At 41.6% G+C, this 26,556-nt stretch overlaps 1 protein-coding gene across 1 annotated transcript in view; it reads left to right on the forward strand.

The window, feature by feature from the left end:
* Window positions 1-14,414, forward strand: part of RAB3C (RAB3C, member RAS oncogene family) — a 139,440-nt gene extending 125,026 nt beyond the window's left edge. Inside the window, exon 5 of the mRNA XM_040542114.1 lies at window positions 10,552-14,414. Within this exon, the coding sequence (XP_040398048.1) occupies window positions 10,552-10,739 (188 nt within the window). The 3' untranslated portion in view covers window positions 10,740-14,414. The remainder of the gene's footprint in view (window positions 1-10,551) is intronic.
* The last annotated feature ends 12,142 nt before the right edge of the window (window positions 14,415-26,556 follow it).

Here is a 26,556-nt window from a genome sequence, read left to right on the forward strand (position 1 = left end):
AAAAATTAATTGTGAGAAATTTTCTGAACAGATCTGACCTTGAAGGCAAATGAACAGAATGTTTATGAAGTCAGAATTTGTCTTATTTCCATTTACATGTTTTAAAACTTGTTGTTAATGAGATAGAGCACAACAATTCCAATATCACCACAGATCATAGCTTCAAGCTGCTTACAATCTTATCTATGGTAATGGATAATGGAAGTAGGTGCCTTGTGAAGGGTATAAAAGGCGAAGCAAACAGTGATACTTTCCCAGACTGGAGCAAATTGTGTTCAGGGGTCTCATGAGCCAAAGGCAGTATCTTTCGTAGAATCAGAGAATCACTCAGGTTGGAAAAGACCTCTAAGATCATCTAGTCCAACCTTTAATCTAAAGCCCACCACTAAACCATGCTACTAAGTTCTACATCTACACATTTCTTGAAGATCTCCAGGGATAGTGAAACAACCACTTCTCTGGGCACCCTATTCCAGTGCCACAAAACCCTTTCCATAAAGAAATTTCTCCTAATATCCAATCTAAACCTCCCCTGATGCAACTTGAGGCTGTTTACCCTCGTCTTTATCGCTTGGTACTTGGGAGAAGAGCCTGATCCACACCTTGCTACTACCTCCTTTAAGGTAACTGTAAAGTAAAATGAGGTCTCCCCCAAGCCTCCTTTTCTCCAGGCTAAACAATCCCAGCTCTCTCAGCTGCTCCTCATAATACTTGTTCTCTAGACCAGTCACCAGCCTCGTTGACCTTCTTTGGACAAGTTCCAGCACCTCTATGTCCTTCTTGTAGTGAGACTTTCATGACTATATGAAAGTCCTTTCATGACACTTTTCTATGGACTTGTCCAATGATCTCTTTAAAGTCATATAAAATCTTTCAGTCCACGGCATTCTATAAATATAAACAGTTTATCAGAGTTTTCTGCCTTTGCTTTGAATTGGCCACTTGCTAGTTTGACCTGATGTTTCTTAACTGTAATGTTTTGAGAAACAGTGAAAAATTGTTACCTGCACTGTACCTCTGTCATATCCCTCCTTTTTCTCAAGGCTGAAATTCTCAAGCTATTTCATTGTTCCAGATACAAAAAGCATTTCACACCTTAGTCATTCCTTGTCACCTTATTTAGTACTCTTTGTAAGTGATACATCCTTTTTTTTTGAGAAATCAGTTCATATTAGCATCATTTAAAAAGTAATATTAGAATGAGATGAAGACAGAATCAAATAAATTCGTCTGAGTCATGCACGTCTACCTCACAGAGTTATCATACCGAGAAAATATAGAAACGTGACAAATCAGCCGGTACAGAAAAACAATTAATCTGGTGTTCACAATAATCACATTGAGACAATTTTATTGACTAATCACTTCAAAAAGAAGGGGGTGAGGAACATAATGTTTATGCCGTTTTCTTATTTCATGAACGTTCACTCCAAGTACTATATGGATTTGCTATTGAGTAAAACCCCAACATAGTCAACACTTACATGCATTAAGCATTTCAGTAGAACAAGCTTGAAATTTTGTGCAAAAAATAAAAAATGCTTGCACATTTACCAGCTGTGTTTCTCACACGGCTTTTTTGATACACTGATCTCACGCACCTCAGCTGAGTTCAAAGCTTCATAAAAGTTTGGTGTCACTTTTCAGAACAGAAATGAAAAGAATGACTCACAGATGGCATGAATGTCTTGGTTCTTTTTATTTGTAGTCTGTATGATATATTGTGATCTACTTTCTGGCAAAAGCTTAGCAATCAGAGGTGTGTGCAGAGCTTTGAATAGACACTGAGTAACTGCACACAAAAATGGAAGGTTGCATATGTAGTTTTACTTATGCTTTTCTCATTTACTTATTCCATTTTGCTGTGCCTGCAAATTAGGTAGATAATTTTGTATGTATTCTTGCCTTCGATTGTTTATTTGCTTCTGTACGGTTCTTTTTCTTTTCTTCTTTTTTTTTTTTGTTTGTTGTTGTTCTGTGTGTATCCTGCAAATTATTTAAGCACTCATTAGTTTTTAATTGCAAGTTCTGTCATTAGAAGGTAAAATGTATTGTCAAGGCCACAGCCCCTAAGATTGCTGCAGCAGTACAGTCCTGCCCACAGGTCCAAGCCACGCTACGTGTGCTCATGCTGCAGCAAGTACTAGGGGGATACAGCACGATCTGTCCCCAGTGTCTGGCCACCTCTGCTGTAAGGTCCTGCTTGTCCTATCCCACCTTTTTGGCTAAGGTTGGTTAAGAGTCTGGGAAATTGATCTCTTGTACCATAGAAATGTTGATGTCCTGCTAAAATGCACTTCTGGCTGTATGTTCTGTCAACCCGTTTTCAGGGCAGTGCACCTTCCCACAGAGTTTCTGTGCCTCCACGTTTCTTGCATCCTGCCACCCAGGATCACCCAGAGCTGGGGAGCACCCAGCACTTCTGACCGTGCCTTAGGGTAGACTCACCTGCTTTGTAAATGTGTCCTGGCACACTGTCTCTCCCAGAGGCCACCAAACAATGTCTGAAAACAAAATCAAATGGATCCTAAGCAAGGTCTTGCATTCCCTGCTGCAAAGGCAGGCAGAAGCCAGCCTCATGCTGAACTCAGGGTGCCCAGGTCTGCTGCTGAGATGGGCAGGGACACGATCGTTTTCTGAATCCTGTCATGGCTTCAGCACAAGACACCAGGTCTTGTGTCAGGACTGGGGTGAACCTACTTGCCTGTAGGAACTTGGGGTATAAGCGTGAGTTCTGGGAGTATTAAGCATCTATGAGTTTAGGCAATAACTAAAGAGGCGTTTTTAGGCCTCCAATTTTGACATCTAAATCAGGAATCAAGTGGGACTTGGCACCTCAGCACATGGCTTACTAGAACAGCAAGTTCTGTTTTGCCATTGTGTCTGGCTGGAGGCCGTGGTGCAGAAGGCTAACTTTGCATTAAAAATGAAAATAATTGGTTTGTGCAGGAATATGCCTCTTTCCTATTTCCACCCTTCACTGTTTTTTAGCTCTGTTTAAAAGGCAAATGTTAGTGCCAGAGGAAGGAGACAGACAGCACTGGAAAACACCAGGCTTGTTTTAGTTAAAGCACACACGGGGTATTGGCAGAGCAATTGAAGTCTCAGAAGCACCTGTCCCCAGGATGTTTTTTCAACCGGGGGAAATGCCAGCCTGCTGTTGCTTTGATAGACTCCAAGATGCGTTACTTAATGACAAAGAGGAGCAAGGGATTGTGTTTGCTCACCAAAAGTCTCATGTGAACAAGCAAACAAAAATCCTTTGCCACAAATGTAATTTATCTCCCAAATGCACTCTTGCAAAAGGTATCTGGAAGTCACAATCAAAGTCACTGCTCTTTGCTGAGATAGTAATAGCAAAGTCCTCTTTAGGGGTTTAATGTTGTTTTAATACTTTTCTTAAAATATTTTAGCCCTTGAGCTTGTTTGGAGAGCACAGGTCCCATCCAGCTGGCCTGCAAAGCAGAGCACACAGTATGCAGATCTTCTAGCATAGCTGCAGTTGCAGAAGATGCTTTGAGGAACATCAATGGTCACCAACTACTTTCAGCCCCATTCCCTGGGAGAGGTGACCTTTGCAGTGATGCCACTTGTGTCTGTCTTGCTGTTTGAGAGAAGGGTGGAGGTCTCTAGGATATCAGGAGCTCTGCGGAAGTGGACAGCTGAGCAGAGAAGAAAGGTCTTGCAGTTGTCTCGATTGACAGCCTGCAATGTGAATGCAAACCTTTATTAGGTACTATTCACAGCAGGCGTGAAGATAAGTGCCTGTCAGTACCCTCTCAGAGCCAACCACAGAATGCAAACCCGGGAAAATAAGGCACCATTAGCTCCTCTCCTTTATGCAGTATGACATTGTTAAATGATTCATTCCAATGGCTTCCTGGACTTTGCCAGTCATACGCTGCTAAGTTACAAAGTGAGCAGCTTCCTGCAGTCGCTTCTTGCTCAGCCATCACAATACTGTATTACTCCTGAAAATATTGGGTTGGACACGCCACTGGAAAGAGCAGCACTAAGGAGCACAGCTCAAGCTTGCCTACACGAAAGGATAGCTATCAAAGGAATGCAGCCTTGAGGACATCTGTTAAACACAGCATAACATCAGGGGGGAGAAATAAAATTGTCTTGGTTATGGACAAACACTCTGAAACCAGAAGGTCTTTCTGATCAACTGGTGAAACACTAACATAGCTCTTGCCTCTATTGGCAGTGGAACTGTGCTTAAAATTGGTTAGCTAGCATGTCCTCTTGATGTCACTTTTTCTCAGGAAAGTGCAGAATGTTCTTCTCTTTGCACACAGCTCTCCTTTCTGTTTTTTTTTTCCTTATTTTTTTTGAAAGCAGGCATAAACAAGTTTTAATGAGCTTTGATGAAGGCAGAGAAGGAAAAAAAATCAGGATTTCAGGCTGTTCATATGCTTACGAAGGGCTAACTTAACTACTCTGTGTGCTCTGTAGCTCACCAGGTGAGCAACAACAGCATGACAGTGTCCTGGCTGATCCCTGCTGCTGTAGCGTGCTGCAGGGGCTGCTGAGAGCTTGCCAGCTTTCTCTGAGTCAATACCAGAGGTCAGATAAGGAAATGAGACAGAACAGTGTACAGACAGCAAAGGAAAAAGTGAGTGAAACAACAACAAAGGGTTTTAGATGATGCATCTTGCTGCATCTTCCACACACAATGTTCTTATGGTCAGATAGCACTTTGATATTTTGGATCTTCTCATTTTCTGCTCCATTCTGCCTTTCCTACCCATTTGCCTCTTGGGTTTTGTCATATCTTTGTAGTTATCTGCTCTGCTCAGTCTCTTCCACTTCTGCAGTACAGATCATCATGGGTGGTGGGAACATGCTGTTCTTTGAGCTCTGCTGCCCTCAGCATCACCAGGGAGTTGCCTCACTTCAGCCTCATACTCACACAAAAAGTCTTTATTCTCAGTTAATAACAAGCAGCAGGAAAAACAAACAAACAAACAAAAAAATACAAATAAAAAAAACCACTGAAGACAGTATTAAAAGGCATAGATTTGAAGCCATCAAACACAGGCATTTTAGAAGCTCACGGTCTCTAAGCACTATTAGTGAAATATTTGAAAAATGAGTCAGGAGGAGAGGAAAGGTCACTGGGAAAAACATCTGCAAATTATTCCGTAACAAAATGAAAAGCAATCAAAATTCGGGAGGTTGTACATCTTTCCACTTTGTTCTGAAATATTTTTTCTAGACGTACTCTGCTAGGTGAAAATGCCCCCTATCTCTTTGTAACTGTTCTACAGACATTCAGGCACAGGGCTTCTGTTAAAAATAAATAAATGAAATCTTTGCTGAAGGTAATACATGGGAAATTGAATCTTTGTGCGGGATGGATGAGACCCTCTGTTGCAAGGGTCATAGAATCATAGAATCGTTTAGGTTGGAAAAGACTTTCAAGATCACCAAGTCCAACTATCCACTTAACACTGCAAGTCTACCACAAAACCATGTCCCTAAGCACCACATCCACATGTCTCAAATACCTCCAGGGATGCTGACTCCACCATTTCCCTGGGCAGCCCATTGCAATGCCTAAGCAGCCCGTCTGTGAAGAAATTCTTCCTGATATCCAATGTAAACCTCCCCTGGAGAACCGTGAGGCTGTCACCTCACATCCTATCACTTGTCACCTGAGAGAAGAGCCTGACACCCACCTTGCTGCCACTCCCTTTCAGGTAGTTGTAGAGAGCGATGAGGTGTCCCTTCAGCCTCCTTTTCAGCAGATGAGACAAGCCCGGTTCCCTCAGCCTCTCCTCATAGGTCTTCTTTTCTAGGCCCTTCATCAGCTTTGCTGCTCTTCTTTCAATGCATTCCAGCAACTCAATGTCCTTCTTGTAGCGAGGGGCGCCCAAGTGAACACAGTGCTCAAGGTGCCTTCTGTCTCACCAGGACAGAGTACAGAGGGACAGTCCCTTCCCTAGTCCTGCCGGCCAGACTGCTTCTGGTGCAGGCCAGGAAGCTGTTGGCTCTCTTGGCCAGCCAGCCACACAGCTGTCTCATGTCCATCGGGCTGTTGACCAGCACCCCCAAGGTCCTTTTCTGCCAGGCAACTTTCCAAGCCTTTTCCAGGCTTGTTCCCCAAGCCTGTACTACTGCAAGGGGTCGTTATGCCCCAAATGTTGTACCCAGCATTTAGCCCTGTTGAATGCCATACAGCTGGACATGGCCCATTGATCTAGCCTATCGAGATCCCTCTGCAGGGCCTTCCTAGCTTCAACCAGATCAACAATCCTGCCCAACCTGGTGTCATGGGCAAACTCAGTGAGGGTGCACCTGATCCCCTCATCAAGATGGTTGATGAAAATGTTAAACAAAACTGGCTCCAGTACAGAGCCCTGCAGTGGTGTCTTCAGCTGCGTTAGATGAGATTCTCAGAACTGTTCTGCTGAATTCTTGTAATCCAGCTTGTCCTATGGCACCTCTCCAGTACATGCCATGATCAGTTGGAAGTGATTATTTTAAAATGCGCACAAACCATTTCTTGACTGGCTACAAAAGGCTGTTCTGTGTGATCCTTTCTGCATCTGCAGGAACAGTTTCTACAGACCATCTATAATTATCTTACCCATGTGCAGCTGAATCCATTCTACAGTAGAAGCTGCCTATGGGGAACCTACTGGAACAGCCATGTTCTCAACACAGGGTATTACAAAACATGTAAGCATAGTGCCTATCAGCTGGCCTGTGCACAGCTAGGACTGTTCAGGGGAATCTCCAGGAGTGACTAAAATTCCCACCTGTACAGTTCCTGTAAAGAACAAGGCAAATATTTTGTTGTGGAAGAAGCTGGGAGTTCGGTCACCTTGTCATGGGTCACTGCATTGTTCCAAATCAGTGTATCATCTCATCTTTGCTGGGTCTAACTGGGGAGGTCCTTGATCACCCAGAAACTGAGGACTAAGCAGATACAATGTGTACACAGGCAAAGCGTGATAACCAGCTATAGCACTACTGTAACAATAATTTCCGACTTATATCAAAATCATAACCAAAATACCATAGACTTCATTACAGCTGTGATATCTATTTTTATTTGAATAAATATTTTTTGTTCTTGAACACTCTATAAGCCCCATTCTACTTGCAAAGAGGGGGGCCTCTTTGTTTTTCGTAGTGTTTTTATGTAGAAAGTCCTTACTGTGGTAGTGGATCTGTTCTCTTGATTCTGTCTGTGTTATAGTATTTCCTGACATAGGAGTCCTCTCTTCTTTGTGACACTTTTCTTTTGCTTTTCTGCTTCCTCTGTCCAGATCTTGTCTACCTGTCTTACCTGCCATTTCATGATCCTCTCTTGTGCTAGGTATTCTGTGTTCCTGTTAAAACCTGCTCCCCTTAGAAATGTCTTAATTTATTCTTCTTGTCATCTTCTCTAAGGCTTTAGTGTTGCAACTCTCAAATATACCCCCATTGTCCTTCAACCCTTCTGCCCTCTTGTCCTGCTTGTATCTTCCTCCTTCTCCTCTTTCTGTCTACACAGCCTCAAATAGTGAGGGTATAGTGCTTATGCTATCCCTTTCTTATGCCTCTCATATCTTTTCTTATCCCTTTCTTATATCACTGTTACCCGTACAATACGATATTTATTTATTTATTTATTTTCTGCTTGAAAGATATTGTAGCTGGCAAGGAATGGAATATTTAATAAAGCAACAATCTTGTTGGGGGTTAGTTTAGGCACTAAACCACCTTTTTCACTTCATGCTCAGCTTTCAACTCTGTTTACTTATTTGAGAAGAAAAAGAGCAGAAGCATGCAATGGGCACAAGTGCTGTCATATTACATGTGGGATCATGGGAGGTGACAGAGCTGGATGATGGTCAGGCTAGAGAGCTGTTATCTAAAGAGCAATAATTATAGTCTGTCACAGCTGTGCCTTGTTTGTACCGTAAATATAGTGTGATGTTCTCAGCATCCCAGGGAGTGGCTCCTGATTTTATGCCATTTTATTGAAGTTATGACCAATCCAAGTGTTCTGGATTCAGCTTGCACAAGCACAGCAAGCACCTGCTTCTGGTCAGAGCAGTCTGACTGCCACTGCTCAGGTTCCTCATAGAGTCTGAGTGAGATAACGGCCTTCAGTCATCCCCTTGGATTGCAGTGCAGACATACTCTTGAAATCAAATCTATCTTCTTTGGAACAGCTGCTTTTCTTCTGCTTCCCGTGGAGCAGATGTTAAGAGTTCTGGGAAGATCTGACTGTATTGCTGTGTTACAGAATCACAGCTGAGTTTCAACACAGAGCACTGAGAATGTGGAGGACCCTTTTTCCCCCTTGCAGTCCCCAACAGATCTGAAAAGTTTTCTCCTGAACGGAGTGCTGCAGAAGCACTGAAGCCACCACCAAGTGAGGTTACATGGGCTTTCCACATTTTCCTTCCCTTTTAGAGGAAAGGTGTTGTGTGAGCCCAGCTAAGCTATAACGAACAAATGGTTTGAGACATAGATTCAAACCAACTCCCAGTGTATGATTTCTGTATGTCGTCTTTTACCCACAGTTTTCCTGCTTTCCAGATAAATGTAGAAAGGAAAAGTTTTCAAGCTAACGTATCCTCATGCCTGGAAGATTATCCTAGCACTTCTTGCTGATATTATTAGAAGTTGTCTGACTAAATCCCTGTTACAATGTTTGTACCTCCAGGGGTTTATTATTGAAACTACCTACAAGTACTATCTTTGGCCTGTGTTTAGCTCCTATGCATCTAAATAATTTAGCACTTTGTGACATTTCAGAAAAAGGCACCTTATATAAACTAAAAATATGAAGAATATTCAGAACAGAGAATTTGCGTTTGTTATTGGCTCATGCTGAGTTATCTTGCCAAGTTAAATATAATTATCTTCTGTAGATCTAAGCTAGTACTCAACCACTTACCTGGTTATAGGACTGTGCATATGTGCATTATATCCTGTTTATCGAATATATGGAACTAATATTATCTGAGTAGCTGAATTTAAATTTCAAGTAGCTTTGGAAATAGAAGATTAGCCCACACATGACATTAAAAAAAAAAAAAAAAAAAAACGGGAAAGGAAAGGAAAGGAAAGGAAAGGAAAGGAAAGGAAAGGAAAGGAAAGGAAAGGAAAGGAAAAGGAAAGGAAAGGAAAGGAAAGGAAAGGAAAGGAAAGGAAAGGAAAGGAAAGGAAAGGAAAGGAAAGGAAAGGAAAGGAAAGGAAAGGAAAGGAAAGGAAAGGAAAGGAAAGGAAAGGAAAGGAAAGGAAAGGAAAGGAAAGGAAAAAAGAAAAGAGAAAGAAGGAAAGAAAAAAAGAAAAGCTGTTTTCTGCCTTTCTGCCAAGAGTTTGAAGTTAATGACATTTTCTTACTAAACGTGGTGGTAGCTGCACATTGCTTTTCAGCAGTAATCAGAATGAATCAAAATAGTTCAGAAAATGTAAAGCTTTTCTTACAGTAAAAATTTTCACTGATAGATTTTTAGTGGATTAGATATTTTGTAAACTCTCTTAATATTGAAAGGCAGTGGAAAGACAGAAGTAGGAGAAACTTCTGTATTAACAAGGAGTCCTCATGTGGGCAATGTAGTAACTATGAGACGAGATGGAGCATGGTGTGTGTGTGTGGTGGTTGGGGTGGGGTGTGGGGGGGAGGCTTAGTAAATAAATAAACAAGCAAGCAAACAAACAACTAAAAAAGGAAAAGAAATTGCAAAGAAATACAGAATAGGGAAGACCCAGCACTGGCAGAAACCTCTGGTAGAAGGATTATAGGCTGACCAGCAAGTTGCAAACCTGGAAGAAGGCAGGTGTGGGAGATAACACTTGGGACAAATCAGGGCAGAGAACAGGGCTTAGGAAAGCTAGCTCTGATCCTTACAGGCTTCTATGTTCATGTTAGCTGTGACTGTTACCTTTGGGGTAATCATTGGGAATGGATAGATAAAAGTCTTTCTATATAAATGAATTAAGGACAAAAAAGAACAACAAAAAAATTGTTTATTAGTTTAGTTTGGTGGCTGAGGGTTCATGTTTTGCTCCACAGATTTACCTTTATTTCAAGTAGGTACCAAACAAAGCTTTGCTTGCCTTATCTGCCTTTTTACCTTTTTGTTTCCCAATAGAGTCATCTGTTTTTGCACCAGGTTAATGACACAATGGAAATGGCTTTTTCCAGGTGAATAATGCTCAGAGGAGCTTAATAGCTAGAGATGGAACAGTAGATTATTCCTTCACAATGGCTGCATATAGAGAGCATTTCTAAATTAATACTATTCTCAAATTGGTGTCAGTTTTTAGATTAAATTGTTTTAAAGTAGAATATGTTTAAGGGAATGTATTTGGGCCAGTCTTGATTTTATCTGACTTTGTATAAAGCAAATAACACTAATGTAGTTACTCTGGTTGTGGTACAATTTTAACTGCTCTTGCAAAATCACTGTTTTATGTGTGTGCTCTCATATGTTTACTTTCTGTGTGTCACATCACTCTTCTTTGCCCGAGAGAAGTTTGTGTGCTTATTGGAGATAACGCAATATACATCAAACTTACAAATGTTGTTAATTTTCTTAGGTTTTGAATTTTTTGAAGCAAGTGCCAAGGACAACATTAATGTCAAGCAGACGTTTGAGCGACTCGTGGATATCATCTGTGACAAAATGTCAGAAAGCCTGGAGACAGATCCCACCATTGCTGCTGGCAAGCAGAACACACGACTAAAGGACACCCCTCCGCCACAGCAACCCAACTGTGGCTGTTAATGCAGCTATCAACAAAGGCAGCTCCAGTGCATTCTGTTGCCAATAGAGTATTTATGAATGGTCTATATGCCTTTATTTATACTGTCTTATTAATTTATTTGGGAGAAAAGTCTTTTATTCTACATCAGCAACTTGTTGAGTATGTGTATAGAAATGTTATTAGTTTGAAAGGATGGTCAATTTTTAGCATCTGGCTTTTGCATGCAAGATGGCTATTATTTTCTCTTTTCTTTTTACTGTTTTACATTACACTTACTTCAGCTGGTGCCATGCCCTCAGACCATGTTTACCTAGAATTGACTTGCTTCATCAGTTTCAAATTTTAGAGTTGAATCCTTAGGGTAGTATGTACGGTATTTTAGAATAAGCTTCCCGATGCCATTTATATTTCCTCCTGACTGAAAATCAATTTAGAAATATCGCTTTAAAGAGCCAATCACTCATTCTGTCTGGATCATCTGTATAAGGTACACTTACTAGAGCATACTGCCTTGACAAGTCTGGGCTTAGTAAGTTACACATCATGGCTGCTCGTAAATTGCAGAAATTAGAAGGAACAAACCTCCAACCTTCCTGGACCCTAAGCCACCAGACATCCCTTTGAGATTCCAACTGGATGTGGGTGTTCAGTGCAGGTCCTTAGAGATATCAGGTACTTGATCTTCTCTAGCTAGTTAATACATTTACATTCCTGTGGGACCTGCATATCTATCTAACACCTTTCTGGAACTTTACTTCTCCTTCCACCATACAGAGACCCTGGTAGTATCTGTCCCAGTGGAGGAGGGTTGACCAGCTCTTTTCATTTCCACCTGAATTAAGATATTAAACACCCATTACTGATATTACCCCTGAAACAGCCAAATCCGTTTTGCTTAGTTGTTCATAGCCAAAAACTGTCATGTCATACTGCTGTCAAACCGACACACTTAAGCTTTCAGGAATTTCATCTCCCATTCAGTCAGTCAGGCAGCCACCACCATACTGGCTGCAAATACCTTTATTTTGCTCAGACCTATTGTAGAAGTGCTGCTGATGTCAGTGAGCTGGAGTTTGATCTCATTTTTACTTTGATGAGGGTATCTTTTTTTGACAAGGCAACCAGAAATTTCCAAAATTTTCAAAAGTTCTAGGAGTAATAAATATTATTTCTGAAGTTAGTCTGAATATATCTATAAAATCAGGAAAAGGCTGTGAAATACACAATCAACAAAAGGCAGGACAAAGCACACAAATTCTATTTTTATAAAGTGTTAAAAATAGTCATATTTGACAATTTTAAAAAGTACTCTAGTAATTGGTTGGAGTTTCTTACATCTATGCCCTATAGTGCTTTGTACAGCTGCTTTATTTGGGTCACAGTGACATTTTTAAACTAAATTGCATAATTGAGAAAGCATTAACTGTTTTATTGTTCCTATTAGACAGGCTTTAGGACAGGGCTGACATTTCTCAGGCTGTCTGCAACAGGAAAAAATAGGAAGACAAAAAATGGAAAGTAACAAATGGTACTGAAAACTGCTTGAAACTGCAAAGAAAACCTTCTATACACATTCATTTTTCAAAGGTAATTTATATAAGCTCCTGAAGGATAGGAAAATGGCCACTTTTATTTATTTATTTATTTATTTATTTTTACTGGTTAAATACACAACATAAACTTTAACATAGTGAAAATGACTTTCAAACAAGGCATATAGGCACATGCAAAATGGATATGCCACCAGGGGGCTACACTGGCTGCCTAATTCAAATTAAAAGATGTTCTTTCTTCAGTCTAGGGTTTAAACCATGTCTGTCCTGTTAACTAGCTTCCTTAAACACCTATTTTTCTAGTAGACAAAGAGGCTGAGCCTTCACATGCTTGATTTTACAAAGAAAAAGTAAAAGCTGCTTTCCTCTTTGGATCAGTGAGCAGTCAGCTAGAAGAGGCAGATGCTACCCCAACCATAACCCTGCCTCTCTATGGGGATAATGCTTTTCTCTCTCCTGTCTAAGACAGCACACTGATAACTGTGTGGAGAGACTTTCAATGATACCTCTTCACCCACTAGGCACCAGCTGCTTTGAAAAAAGAAGTGGTAAGAAACCAAGGGAGATTTGTGTGAGATTGCAGCCAGTTCTCTGCCCTATGCTTTGTGCTTGCTGCAGAAGAGCGAGCAGGGAAGCCTTGAGATAACACTTATCTGCAGCCCTCAGCCCTTTAGAAAAGGTGTAGGCAAAGCAAGGTAAGAAGAAAGGAGGACATCACTACATCTTATAAAAGCTTGGGCATGTCCTGGATAATGCAACACTGCTACAAGTGCAAATATTCAGCTTTGCTCTGGGGTGCTGGCTTCAAAACGGCTATGTCCTGTGCACACTGTAACAAGGTAAAAAGCTCACAAGACACCTTGCTACAGCCACACCTTGATTGTACTCCATTGCAATGAATTCCAGACTCTCACTGCCTCTTTGTGACAATGTAGTTTTTAGTCAGTGGTGATAGTACATTATCAGCATATATATTTTTAAAGAAGTTGAGCGATAGATAAATTATTCTTTACTTGTATGGGATGAATTAATTGCTTTCCATTTTGCATCAAGGAACTGGTCAGAAGAGTAACAACAAAATCAGAGAGTAAGATTTTCTCCTTCCCTTTTCTGAGATAAATAAAATGCCAGGCTTCCAACATGTCTGATATTCTGCATAGGATGGGAAGGATGGGGAAAGAAGCTTCCAGAGCTGCTCATCAGACTGCCAGCCATGTGTTGTGAGGAAAAGGCTCACCTGAAGTAGGAGTGCAGTCACTAGACAAGAACTCCTAGGATCTTTGTATTAACACTCAGACTTTATAATAGAATTCAGAATTAGTCAGATTAATTAAAATTAATTTTTAATGTGTTCACATCAGATCCTTGGAGGTTTTCAAGACCAGACTGGATAAAATTCTGAGCAACCTGCTTTGACCTCTCAGTTGGCACTGGTTTGAGGAGAAGGTTGTGCTGGATGACCTGCTGATGTCCCATACAACCTGCTTTAGCCTACCAGCCCTTCCTCTGAAATTGGAAATGCCTAGATGTTTGAGTATAACTGTAGTGAACAATCAGGGTTACCTATGGTTGGAAAAATAGGTTTTGATTTTCCATCCAGTAGAATGAATTGGCTTTTGAGAAGCATGATAATCTCAGTACTTCACCTTCCTTAGCTGGGACCTGGCTATTGCAGAGGAACACAGACAGAAAGGCTTTTGGAAGTAACTTACTATCCGTTCCCCAGGCATTCTAAAATTTTAGTTTGAGTTCTAGGGGAACAAGCAGGAGTGGGATTTTCATTCTGCTGACAATTATGGCTTGGCCTGTTTCATACTGTAGGATGTCCAACTGAATCCTGTGTCATTCTAATTCAGCTCCAATTGACTTCTGTGATAGAACTGCAAATTTCTTAAATGTGAGCAGAGGTACATTAATACTGAGCCCTTTGGAAATCCCATCACAACCTAACCAAGGATCAAAATTTAAACAACCAGTGGATCATTCTTCATAGATTCCAGTAGTCGCTGATTGTGCATTAGTCATGGGAGGAGACAGAAGCAGGGTTTGGTTAGATCCCTGATCTAAACACTGTTGTGGTACAGTTCTGTCAAGAAAAAGAATCAGGCCAAAAAAAAAAAAAAAAAAAGATTTACTGTATTTGTAACAAGAGCTCTGGATCATTAAATTGAAAACCTGGGACAAGATATACAAAACTATTTTCAGCCTCATCACAATTTTTGGTGAAAAAATACTTATACAATTTGCATTAATTTGTTTTCACTCTCAGCACAGAAATAGGACTGATTGTCATGGAGCTTTACTGGTCCATCCACAGATGACCTTTACAGCCAAAATGTAGGTCAATTGATGAGATACAGCAGTTGACACACAGAGCGTATTGCATTTTTGAGAGTCTAGATGCCTCTTGACAGAGGGTCCTGAGCTCCATAGTGCCAGATGAACTATCACTGCACAATCCATTTTCCAAATTACAATCTAGACTAATGCTTTTAGCAGCAGGGTAATCCTGTGCATGGATAATACACCAGCCTTAACATGCTCTGATAGTGTCTTGCTTGCTGCATGATCAAACTTGTTTTCAGAAAATTCCTTGGGATAGCACACGGGAGCACAGGATGTGACCAGCTCCTGCAGTGCCTGGTGTCACCGAGCAACCAGACAGCTAGCAAGCCTTGTTGGGTTCAACCTTCAGATGCATGTTTTTGATTCTGATAAGAGTTCATGTTCACAAGCATTTTGGTCCTTACGGCGCAGCTAACTTACTACTCTACATTTTTTGTTCTTGCTGCTGTTTTTTCTTTATTTTGACGTGTTTGTTTGGTGTTTGGAATACTTATGAAGTAGCCTGATTTTCTGTCCAAAAATACTCTTTCTCTCAGAACAGCTGTGTATGTGACTGTTACCTGGAACTGTTTGTTCCTCTGTGCTTATACTTAATGTGATGCCTAGAGAAACTACCTGAGCAACTACATCTCTGTGGCCTTTCCAGAGCATCAGTCTGAAAGATTAAGTGTTCTTCCCAGTCTGCTCAGGTCTGTATATTCAGCTGTACCACCTGCAACTTCTTCATTTTAGGAAAGAAGTGCTATTTCATGGTACACAAAATCTGCTGGAGTTTGATCCTAACTTTGAGAATGCTTTCAGTTTAATTGTCAATTCTAGAGGAAAAAAAATGGTGGTACAAATTCTGCACCTGATGATGATGCCTTTGTTTTTGCAACAGCAGATGAGAGATGCTGCATTTGCATTCCAGAAGAACCCCCCACAAAACAATCCCTCCCCTAAACTATACTTTTGTATATATGCTCGGGAAGGGCAAGCTTTCTTACTTGCATATTTAAGGGCATCAACTAAATTACTGTTCTGCTGATTGACTGTTAGGACAGTTTCCTCCTTGGCCTGTTTCTTAGACACAGCTTTTGAACCTAGTTCCTCTTTAGAATGACAGATTTAGCAGTTTAAGACCATGAGTATGTAAATCCTCACAGATGAACCCTCAGGGGGTGTGAAGCAACATGTCTTCACTTATGCCAACAGGAACTAAAGTTTTGTTGATTTACACCATTTAATCCATACACAGTCTCTTCAGTACAGACTGACTTCAGATTCCCCAAGACTCACCATTTGTTGAGTGTCATTTAAAGAGGCAACTCAGTTCAATTATTTGAATGATTTTCACCAGTTTTGTTTATTAAGAAGGGGTAAATGCAGTTTATCTTTGCAATGTAAGCTTTTTTCCTTTCTTTTTCTTTTTTTTTTTTTTTTAATTCCCCTTCCTTTATTTTACTTTGTTTATATGGGGATGTTCATTGAATCACAAACTGTAACTACACACAAGTAGTATGCATATTGAAGTGGTATGTCTTTGAAGCTTACTCAGTTCCTACTGCTACTTATTCAAGTGCAGTGCAGAATTCCCTAAATGCCACAGTGGAATTTATCCGGAACTTCTCATTAACACCAGAAATCAGATGGGTTATGTCTGCAGACCATAGGATTATTTACTGTGGTTGCAGCAGGTGTAGGTGGCTTATCATTTATAGAGTGAATTACCTGGAATTTGATTTGGCTGGGGGAAAGTGGAAGTCCAGTAACTTCAGGATCATGCATACCATGCAGAAATGAAAGCTAGGGATTGCTTACCACTTCTGGCGATAAATTTCCTTTAGTAATTCTGACATGTACCTGCAATTAGTCTTAAATGAACTGTTTGTGGTGTAACTGCTGTTTAATATTTTGTCAGTAATGTCAGACGTGTTGTGGCTCAGTTGGACTGTCAGGATGTTTAACCTATATACTAGTATTTGTGAAACTGAAATGTCTTAAATGTTGCATGAAAATATGTTATAAAAATAGATATGTTTTCTATTTTTGAATACCTCAAAACTGAGGAATCATGGGCCAATAAGTGCAATATTTAATGACTTACTCAGTGTATATAAACTTGTGTGAAAGGGAGAAGTGTCATGTATGTGTGATAAGCTGTTGATGATGCCTGTGTGGCTTAAGATTTCCAGTAGCTCTATGTGTCTTGTAGTAACATTTATATAGCAAATGCTTTACCAGTGTAGTGTAAAATTACTCTATTCTTAAGTCATTTAAACTATTTTTCATATACGAGATGATGGTAAAAGATGTCTGTCTGTTCACTGCAAGTGCATGTCAATTTTACTTTTAGAATCGTGAGCAGCCTTTTTGAAAATGATCACATTACATCGACACTAGTGGGACAACGCTTTCAGTCAGAAGATGCTTGTAACCATTTCTAAACTATCTGCGTATATTTTTAAAGCATGTTCTCTAGAAGCATTAAAATAACCTCCTAGAGCTCAGCGTTACAAAGCATTATCAGTTACATTATCTGTTTACCTGTATTACATAGGACTATGTTGGTGTATTCTCTTTCATCTGATACAGTTAATTCATAATACTTACCTGAAATATTAAATAGGAGTATCTAATACTCTTGCAGATGACTTGGCAAACTTCAGTTGGTGCCCTGAGTTAACATATTTGGGAACAGCTTGAAGGTCACAAGCAGAAAGGTCTAGCACAGTGCACAGTGACCTTAGTCACTTATAACAATTAAGTTTCTTAACTTTTCTAGATCTTAAGGATGGAATTATATCCTTAAATATATTCACCCAGACTCTTCACTCAACAGCTACATGGCCCTCAGTCTACATGGCTACAAGTGCAACCCCAAATCTAGCCATGAATTGAGAAGGAGACATCCAATCGTTTCTATTTCCTTTCCTCTTATCCTTGCATATTTCTAATAATTCTGTAAGCACACAAGCAAGGCCATCGCTATTCAGAAAATACATTTGAGACTTTAAACCCCAAATCACCTATTTGTGAGTGGTTCCCAGCAGTGACTATGGAATCTGCAGAGGATAAGTTTATTCTGTTAATTCTTGCTACATTACTGGTTTCAAAGAGAGAGTGTAATAAGCCCTGGAAATTTGCTAAGTAAAGCTGTGCCATTCAGTCTGGGCTAAGGATAGTAACTGGCTTTGCTGAACAATTTTCCTAAAAAATTTTTACTACTGCCACATTGAAAGGTACATAAGTAGATTTTTAGTTTGACCTGATGCATTTCTGTGACAATGTACAAGGTTGATTTTTATATTTTTTAAAATTAGCCTGATCAAGAAAAGAATCAAACTCTAAGGCCTACTGGAAACCAGTAGCATGGTTTTCCTTTCCTATGTCTTCACATAGTTTCTCTAAGCAAGCAAAGTAAACAGATTACATTAAGTAGCACAGGACAGTACTTGCAAAGAACTGAAGAGCCCTTAAAATTCTTCCTCTTTGTATACCATCTGCCATGAGATAACCTGCAAAATTACACAGACCAGGGTAAAATGAAAACATATTTTGAGAGAAATCTGGGGTTGCTTAGTAAAAGAAAGAAATCCTGGATATCTTTGTAGCTGAGCAGGAGATAAGTAACAGTCATAATAGGAAGTACCACTTAAGTGAATATACAGGCTGCTACAGGACTGAGGATTTACCTAAATTTTTTATTGCTAAGTGACCTGACAGTTCAAGGGCTGGCAGAAATTTTTACCTAGTATTTTTATTATTCCTCATATAAATATATACACAAAGACAAATGCTTACCTTGAAAATATGTAGCTGTTCTGGCTCCTTCAAGCTAACTTACTTGCTGAATTGTTCTTGAAGAAAAGTTGAAGTATTTACTTAGGATACATTTGTGAGGGGGTGAGACTCAATCTGTCCCTCCTCCTCCAGCTAGTCCTGCAATATAGTTACTGTGGTTCTAAAAAATATGTTAGTTTAAAATGCTGCTGGGTGACAAATGTTGTGAATCTTCTGCATCCATCCATGGGAGCTCTTGTCTGAACGTGAAGTACAAGTTTTATCCATGTGCAGAGTTTAAAATCTATGTGAACGTAGAGACTGTGTGTATTCCACTGGATATTTTGTTTGTATGTGACTTCTGTATACCAAGTGGATTTTGTTTATTTAGTTTTTTGTTGGAAGGTTTCTTTCCTTTTATGATTACAATAAATATACAAGAGACTATATTCATGAATATCTCAGTTGTGGTGACATGGTCTTACCCCTATCCTCTCTCTCTATTTCTTTTCACCTACTATAACTGTGAAAACAAAACAAAACAAAAACAAAACAAACAAACAAACAAACAAAAACTAAGTTTTGACAATAATGCCACAACTGCTGAATATCCGCTCAGCAGCACTGGTGTGTCTTAATTCTCAGTAAACAAAGTTTACTGAAGATTTTGCCCTAAGATTCTGTGGGAGAAAGATTAGACATTTTCCTACCAAAGCACAGTGTTGTGGTAGCCTGTATGTTGGCCTTTTATAGCATGAGGTGAAGTTTTTTTCTTTTAGCTGCATACACTTTTTCTTTTTGCTATATAAATTGCTAAAGCTCCTGCTCACAGGAATCACAGAATCATAGAATATCTGAGTAGGAAGGGACCCACAAGGATCATCAAGTCCAACTCCTGGGTCCCCAAAGGAACACCCAAAAGAAAACAAAAAAAAAAAAAAAAAAAAAAAGCAGACCAAACTCCTTTATCTCATGCTCTCTCTTGTTGTTCCATTATGCTTCAGTCAAGTCCCCCTGTTTTTCTAGTATGTTTACATCTCATCTGCAAAATAAACATTGCCTGATTAACGCCCAGTTCTCACTCAACACCAAGAGCTTCCTAGCATATTACTTGGGACCCCATATCCACAGGGAGGTTTTTCTGAGGGGTCTATCTGTGCAGCTCAAAGCCCTGATTCACAGACCTTATCTTTTCAGCACTAGCTCTTGTCATTGAACGAAATACCTCTGAGAATGAAATTCCCTTGTTCCTCCCAGTTACCAGCAAACTTAGCACTTTCCTCGTGCGATTGATCTGTGAGATTGGCCCCAAAGTACTTTCTCTGCCTACTAGGCTGAGTGGAAAAAAAGACAATGAGGAGTAAGAAGTAAAAGATAATGGGGAAGAAACAGGCAGACTTCTGATTTATACCTTGGAATTAGGGTATTTTTGCATTGCTTTTATTTGGAATATGTTAGGCCTTTAAACAAATAGAAGCAGACTAGAGAAAATCACAGATGGGTAGATGAGAATGATGATCCAAAAGGATAAAACCTGTTTCAGCAACAGGTGTTTCTTGCTCAAGAAAAAACATTTTCATTTTATTTCCAGTCAGAATGCTGGAGTCATAGATAGAAAGTTCCCAACTGCAAAAGAAAAGACGAAAGAAAAGATACTGGAAAAAGGAGATATAAAATGACCCAGAAAATATTCCAAACTTTGTTTAAGGAAGGGCAAATGAGCAGAATTTACCCATGAAGTGGGGGTGGATAATTTAGCAATAGGATATACCAAAAAGAAGGGAAACAAACTGTGAGCTTACACCCAACTGAATGAACTCTGACAGTAAATCAGAGAACTGAGGCAGTTAAGAGCAAGAATTTGATTTTGCACAAATCTGTGCAATTCTTGAGCTGTAAAGTGAAGAACAAAGGCCCCTTCAGAAATCTTATGAACTTCCTTGCTATATCTGTGTGCCTGTTTGCACACATGCAAGATCCTGAAGAGTTAAACTATAAGCTAGAAGATTTACAACTTAACTGGGTAACATGGCAAGGCTGTGGTTTAAGTCACAGTGAACTCAGGTCGTCAGTCGTAGGCATAAGTGACGGTAAGCTGGTGTGAGGTCCTGCCCTCCATGACTTGCTAGCCAGAGGTCTGCCTAGCACCTGGTCCAAATGTTCTTGAGCTCCACTGGGTCTTGAGGAGCTGGAGGTGCTGTAGGAGCAGCAGTAGGAGGAGACACACCAACCTGATGAATAACTGAGCGCAGGAGCAACCTCAGGCAGCTCTGCAACCCACCATAGGGAAAGGAATAGGAGACCAGAGACCACCCTGACAGTAGAAAAAAAAAAAAAAAAAAAAAGTGTGGAAGGTGCAAAAACCATCCAAACACCCCGTTGTTAGGAAAATAAAAGCAGTCTTCTTGGAAAGATATAAACACTAATGTTGCCCTCTTCGCTTCTTAGGAACAGCTAAGAAGGGGAGGATAGGATATTTGGGTTCTCCCCTAAGCAGAAATATACTCTCCTGAGGAGACACCGCCCTTTCCTCATATTCAAACAAACATAAAGAGAAACTTTGGAAAAAACAAATTATCAACAGCACATAGACAGCCCACAATTCATGCTACAGCTCAGCCAGGCATGAACATACATATGCGCATAGCAGGGCAGCTTTGTTGTGTGGCCTGTACTAGACTGCTGGGCTTTCTGAGGCCCCAGGAAGTGCGTATGCACTTGTTTCAAACCATTGTTTGTGGTTAAAAACTAAGCCTATGAATAGCTTTAGAACACCTCGGGGTGCCTCACAGGATGTCTGCCTCTTGCCAGCCTTTTAAGTTTAAGTAAGGTTTTAGGGACATAACATCAGGCAGCCCCTTTTTTTTTTTTTTTTTTTTTTTTTACAGCCCTATCCTGCTTTTCTTTCATGAAAACGTACTCAAAACTCTCCACAGCATGTCTTCACTTTTACTGTTATTTTTAATACTCAGCAAAGAGGAAAAACGCTCACCCTTTGACCCCGATACTACAGGATCCTTCACGCAGGCATTACCGTGGGTCAGCAGCGCAACATGTTCCTGCAGCAGGATTGTGCCACAGCTTGCACTACTCCACATGCTGCCCAGCCAGCCATGCCCTGCCGCAGCTGTGAGGTGCCACCAGCTCAGGCAACATCCGGTGGAGGTGGAACTTGCCTTCGGGCCATCTCTTTTGTTTCTGCTGGGGAACAACATCAGAAACTGTGCATAAAATAAAGCCCATTACAAATTGCAGTTTGTTTTCTCTCTCCAGTAATTAACAATAGGAAGATGAGTTTTCTGATGTCTTTTCTGATGTCTTCCCTTTGAGAGGACACTTGTTTCGTAACTGTCCACATGCCACCTGGCAAAGCAGGAAAACACTAAGGTTTTACTGTATAGATAAAATCAACATGCAACAAATGTTTCTTAGTGTCGAAACAGGACAAAAACATCTGCACTAACATCACTGACAGAGGGACTGAACAGCCTTCTTCCATGTAACAGGGAATGGGATAGTGGTACTTGGTGGCTATTTGAGTAAGACAGGATGGCACCTAATCTAGCACATAAGCAGGGTTTCAGACAAATCCCTTCAGAGTATGATTGCTGTGCAGCCGGCTGGCTGCTATCTACTTATACCATATGGGTGCTTCCCATACCTTGGTTATAACAGGATGAAATCACCTGACCCTGGGATGAGAATTTCTGTCTGGAAATTGCTCAATTCCCTTTTAGCATGTGAGTCCCAGTTTTCTTCCACTAATTACTTTCCTGAAATATAACAGTAGAGATTTTGCCTACTGCATTAGCAGATGATGACTTCACTATTGTGTTTCAGAGGGAGACAGAAAGACAATTCATTAATCTGCTACACTTTCACAGTTGCATTACCAGTCTTGGCTAATGGTGATCTGCTCCTGCACAGTCCCATAAAGCAGAAATCACTGACTTGCTGTGGAAGATGCTCAGCAACTGCCACGAAATCAAAGTGGAGAAAACACAGAACCATATTTTGGAGACTCACAGGCAACAGACTTACTCAGTGCGTTGAGCTCACTGGTGGCCCTGACCTTGTGAGCTTGTTTCTTGCCCTGGCAGAGCCAGGTGCCTCAGAGATGAGCAAACAGATGCTTTTCCCTCAGTTCACCTCTTACATTTTTAAGAGAAATTGTGAACTTTTAGTGATGAAATTCTGAGAAATGAGACTTGTTTCTTGAAAATAAAGTCCAGTAATCAGAAGAACCTTTCACCGGTGCCAGGAAGGGCATGGACAAATGCAGCATTTGGATAATAAGCCACATGCGGTGTATAAGAGATGAGGAGAGACAAGCCGCAGCAGAAGGCAGCTGGGCCTGGATGGTTTCAATGACCACAGAGACCTCATCAAGCTCAGCAAAGCTGCTTCCAAGTATGAGCAACGGAAACTATGTTCTTGTGGGCAGCCTCTTTCCTGGTTGTCTGCCTGCAGCCACCCTTCACCATCCAGCCATGAGGTTTCTGTGCACTGTATTTGCTCCTGCTTTCTGGAAGGTGCTGCTCCAGCCCAACAAGTGGTTTCATCTCATAATGCTGAAAGGATGAGAGAAAGGGACAGAGGAGGATGGGTCTTTGAGGGATGCACAAAATCTTGGTGTAAAGTAAATCATATTCAGGACCACGAATAAAGTTAGTAAATTGGGACTGAGACAGTCCCTTTAGACGTCACAGGGCTTCTGGCATGTCACACTCCCTTGTGTGTGTAGTTCGTAAAACTTGCCGTAGGTCTCACCCACTGTGCTGAGCATGCCTGGATACAGACATCACAGGGAGGGCTCACGAGGCTGTACTTGCTGCTGCAGCCCCTTACTGCTATCGTCAGTGTGGCCAGCCCTCAAATTAGCCAGGTTATTTCAGCTTGACATGAAACTGCCCAACAATGAAGGGCTCAGCTAAAAATCTTGCTTTCTGCTGCTAAACTTCTCTTCGCTTGGAAATAAAAATCAGACACCAGATATGTTTTTTAGGTTCTGGTCTCACAGCAGGAACCAGCCCTTACATTACACAACAACATGCAGGTGTTACTGGGTCACATCTCTCCCTATCTCCTTCCAAACCTATATCCCCCCAGGCCACTCTGGAAGGCAGCAGTTTCCTTTCTGCTGTGGTTTATAATTGCATTAGATAGCCCTCTTATGTGTGTGTGCTGCAAATGCACTTCACTGAGCCTCAGCAGACACTGACAGCAGCCTGGTCCCCATCCCCATCTCCTGCCAGACAGACAGCAAGTGGAGACAGAGGCACACAAATGGGGGGCACCACCTTTTGGTATTAAACTCCATAAGAGGAATCTGGATCAGAAGAGACTTTCCTGACTGTGCCTGCAGGCGGAGAGATCACTGCTGGCCTTTATCTTTAGTGGAGATACTAGCATGCTTGGAGACCAAGGGGGTGGTCATTGCTTATTACTTTTGTATTTGTTATATGCTTTACCAGGGTCACCAGAGCATCTACCCACCTTCCCAGATTGCTTGCTGACTGGGAAAAGGGGCTGCCTCAGAAAGTGATCCCAGTCAGCAGTGACTCCAAGCAGCACAGGTGTTTTTTTCAGAAGGCCTTAGCAGCAGCCCAGACTTTATGTCACAGAGAACCACACCAGCAGAAATCAGTGGGAGGCTGAGGTGGGCACCAGGCAGCTTTAGGCTACACAGCTGGTGCAGGCAGCAGGGGAAGAAGCTGATGGGTTGATGGCAGTGAAGGTGGCAGGGAGGTGGCAGTGGAGGTGACAAGAACACAGTGCACAGCAACTGCAGCACATGGTCTTCAGGAAATATATATAAAGGGGGGAAATTGAGAAGTGTCTGAGGATATGAAAAGGAGGAAGGAGGCAGAAGAGCTGGCAGAGCACCCACTGATGGGAAAAAAGAATGGGGTCTCACCACAGAGCTGCTGAGGACAAGACAGGTCAAAATACTGTAATCCTTTACGAAGGCCAATTCTGGAAAAGAATCTGAAATTTTTATTCAGTGAAAAAATCCCTTCCTTCAAACGGCATTTTTTTTGTCCAGAGTATTTTGCCTTGGAAGCAGTTTTGTCATTTCATCTTCCATAGGAAGACGTTTACATTTTTAACCTCCTCACTCAACAGCCAGATTCTGCTCAGCCCAGTCGATAGCTAGAGCTGCCCTGAAAGTGAAATTCACTTTTCCCATCACCCTGAACTCTGCAGCTGAGTGTCGAGCCTGACCACCAAGCCAGGCTGTTTTTCTGTTGCAGCATTAGCCCGTCAGTAGATGCACAACAGCTGTTCTTCTGATCAGAACAAGAATTGGAGTGTCCTCTGAGGTTGCAATGAATGTGGCTGTGGTGGTCACTTCGACCTTCTTCTGCCTTAGACAAAGCGGCATGCCAGAAGAAAAAAACACCCTGAAGAGCCGGGAGTTATTATATCCTAGGAAAATCCCTAACTATAGAAGCAATTACTTCCGCGGAGCATGCATTTTGACCTAACCCTTCCCCATCCTCAGCGGTTCGCTTTTGGGGTACACCAGAAGGGCTCCAAAAGGGGCCGAGAGCCGGCTGGGGGCCGCGCTGGCACCGGGCGCCGGCAGCAGAGGGAGCCCGGGGGCCGGCAGAGCCGCCGGGGCTGCTGCGCCCCGTTTATGCTTTGCACACGTTTCCAGATACCGCCTCCCGCAGCTTGCATTATTTTGCAAGCTTTTTGCAATTATTTACACAGCTTTTTTATTTTTATTTTTTTTCCAGGAGAAGATCTGTTTTGACTTGGCCACGATGTGGTGACAAGGCTTGTTTATTTATTTATTTATTTATTTATTGAGTTCAGTGCCATCTGCTGAATGCCTCGCAGATATCCTCATCTGCTGGCTTATACCTGTGTATATCCTAGCGTGAGAAAAATGTATGTTCCCTTCAGGCCGTCTCCCTCTTTTCCCACGCGGGCCACTTCCTGCTCCATCCACAGCACACATTTTTGACGGCAGCTGCTGACGTTTTTCAACTCTGTCTTTAATTATAGCTTTCAATGTTGTCATCCTTCTAATTTCCCAAACCGTGAGTCTGACTCCAGAAAAGCTGTGAGATAGGCGCCTAAAAGCCATATAATATATTGGTTTCATCCGTTCTATTGTCTGGCGTGTAGGGGTTTTTGTCCATACTCCAAGTTTGTCTGGGACGCGTTGAGAGATGCTGCTTAGGTGAAGAGAAAAGGAGCAAGGGAGAGAAATGCTTCATGTTGTCATCTCTCCCATATGCGTAAAAAGATGGGACCAAGAATGCTCTCCCACTGCTCCTTGTAGATACCCCAGTCTCTGTCTCCCTGTCCTAGCTCAGCACCACAATCATAGACTGACAGAATGCTTTGGGTTGGAAGGGACCTTAAAGACCACCCAGTTCCAACCCCCTGCCATGGGCAGGGACACCTCCCACCAGACCAGGTTGCTCAAAGCCCCATCCAGCCTGGCCTTGAACAACTCCAGGGATGGGGCATCCACAGCTTCTCTGGGAAACTTGTGCCAGTGCCTCACCACCCTCTGAGTGAAGAATTTCCTCCTTATATCTAATCTAAACCTACCCTCTTTTAGGTTAAAGCCATTACTCTTTTTTCTATCACTACACTCCCAGACAGAGTCCCTCCCCAGCTTTCTTGTAGGCTCCTTTAGGTACTGGCAGGATGCTATAAGGTCTCCCCAGAGCCAGACTGCTATAAAGTCTCCCCAGTGCTCCACCTGCCTCTGATGCCTCTGTTGACAGCCTTGCCCTGAGCACCAACAGCTAGAACATCCCCCCTCCCCCTCCAAGCATTAGTGCTGAAACTCTAATCTAATCTCCTACCAGCTTTAAGACAAGACATTACGGTACTGTCCTGGTTTCAGGTAGGACAGAGTTAATTTTCCTCCTAGTAGCTGGCAGGGTGCTATGTTTTGGATTAGAATGAGAAGAGCGCTGATAACATGCTGATGTTTTAATTGTTGTAGAGCAGTGCTTACACCAAGCCAAGGACTTTTCAGCTTCTCGCTCTGTCCTGCTAGCGAGCAGGCTAGGGATGCAGCAGGAGCTGGGAGGGGACAGACCCAGGACAGCTGACCCAAACTGGCCAAAGGGGTATTCCATACCACCTGACGTCATGCTGAACAATATATAGGGGTGGCTAGCCGGGGTGGAGGGGGGGCTGGCTGCTC

The sequence above is a fragment of the Cygnus olor genome, chromosome Z (assembly GCF_009769625.2).
Source record: "Cygnus olor isolate bCygOlo1 chromosome Z, bCygOlo1.pri.v2, whole genome shotgun sequence".
Taxonomy (NCBI): Eukaryota; Metazoa; Chordata; class Aves; order Anseriformes; family Anatidae; genus Cygnus; species Cygnus olor.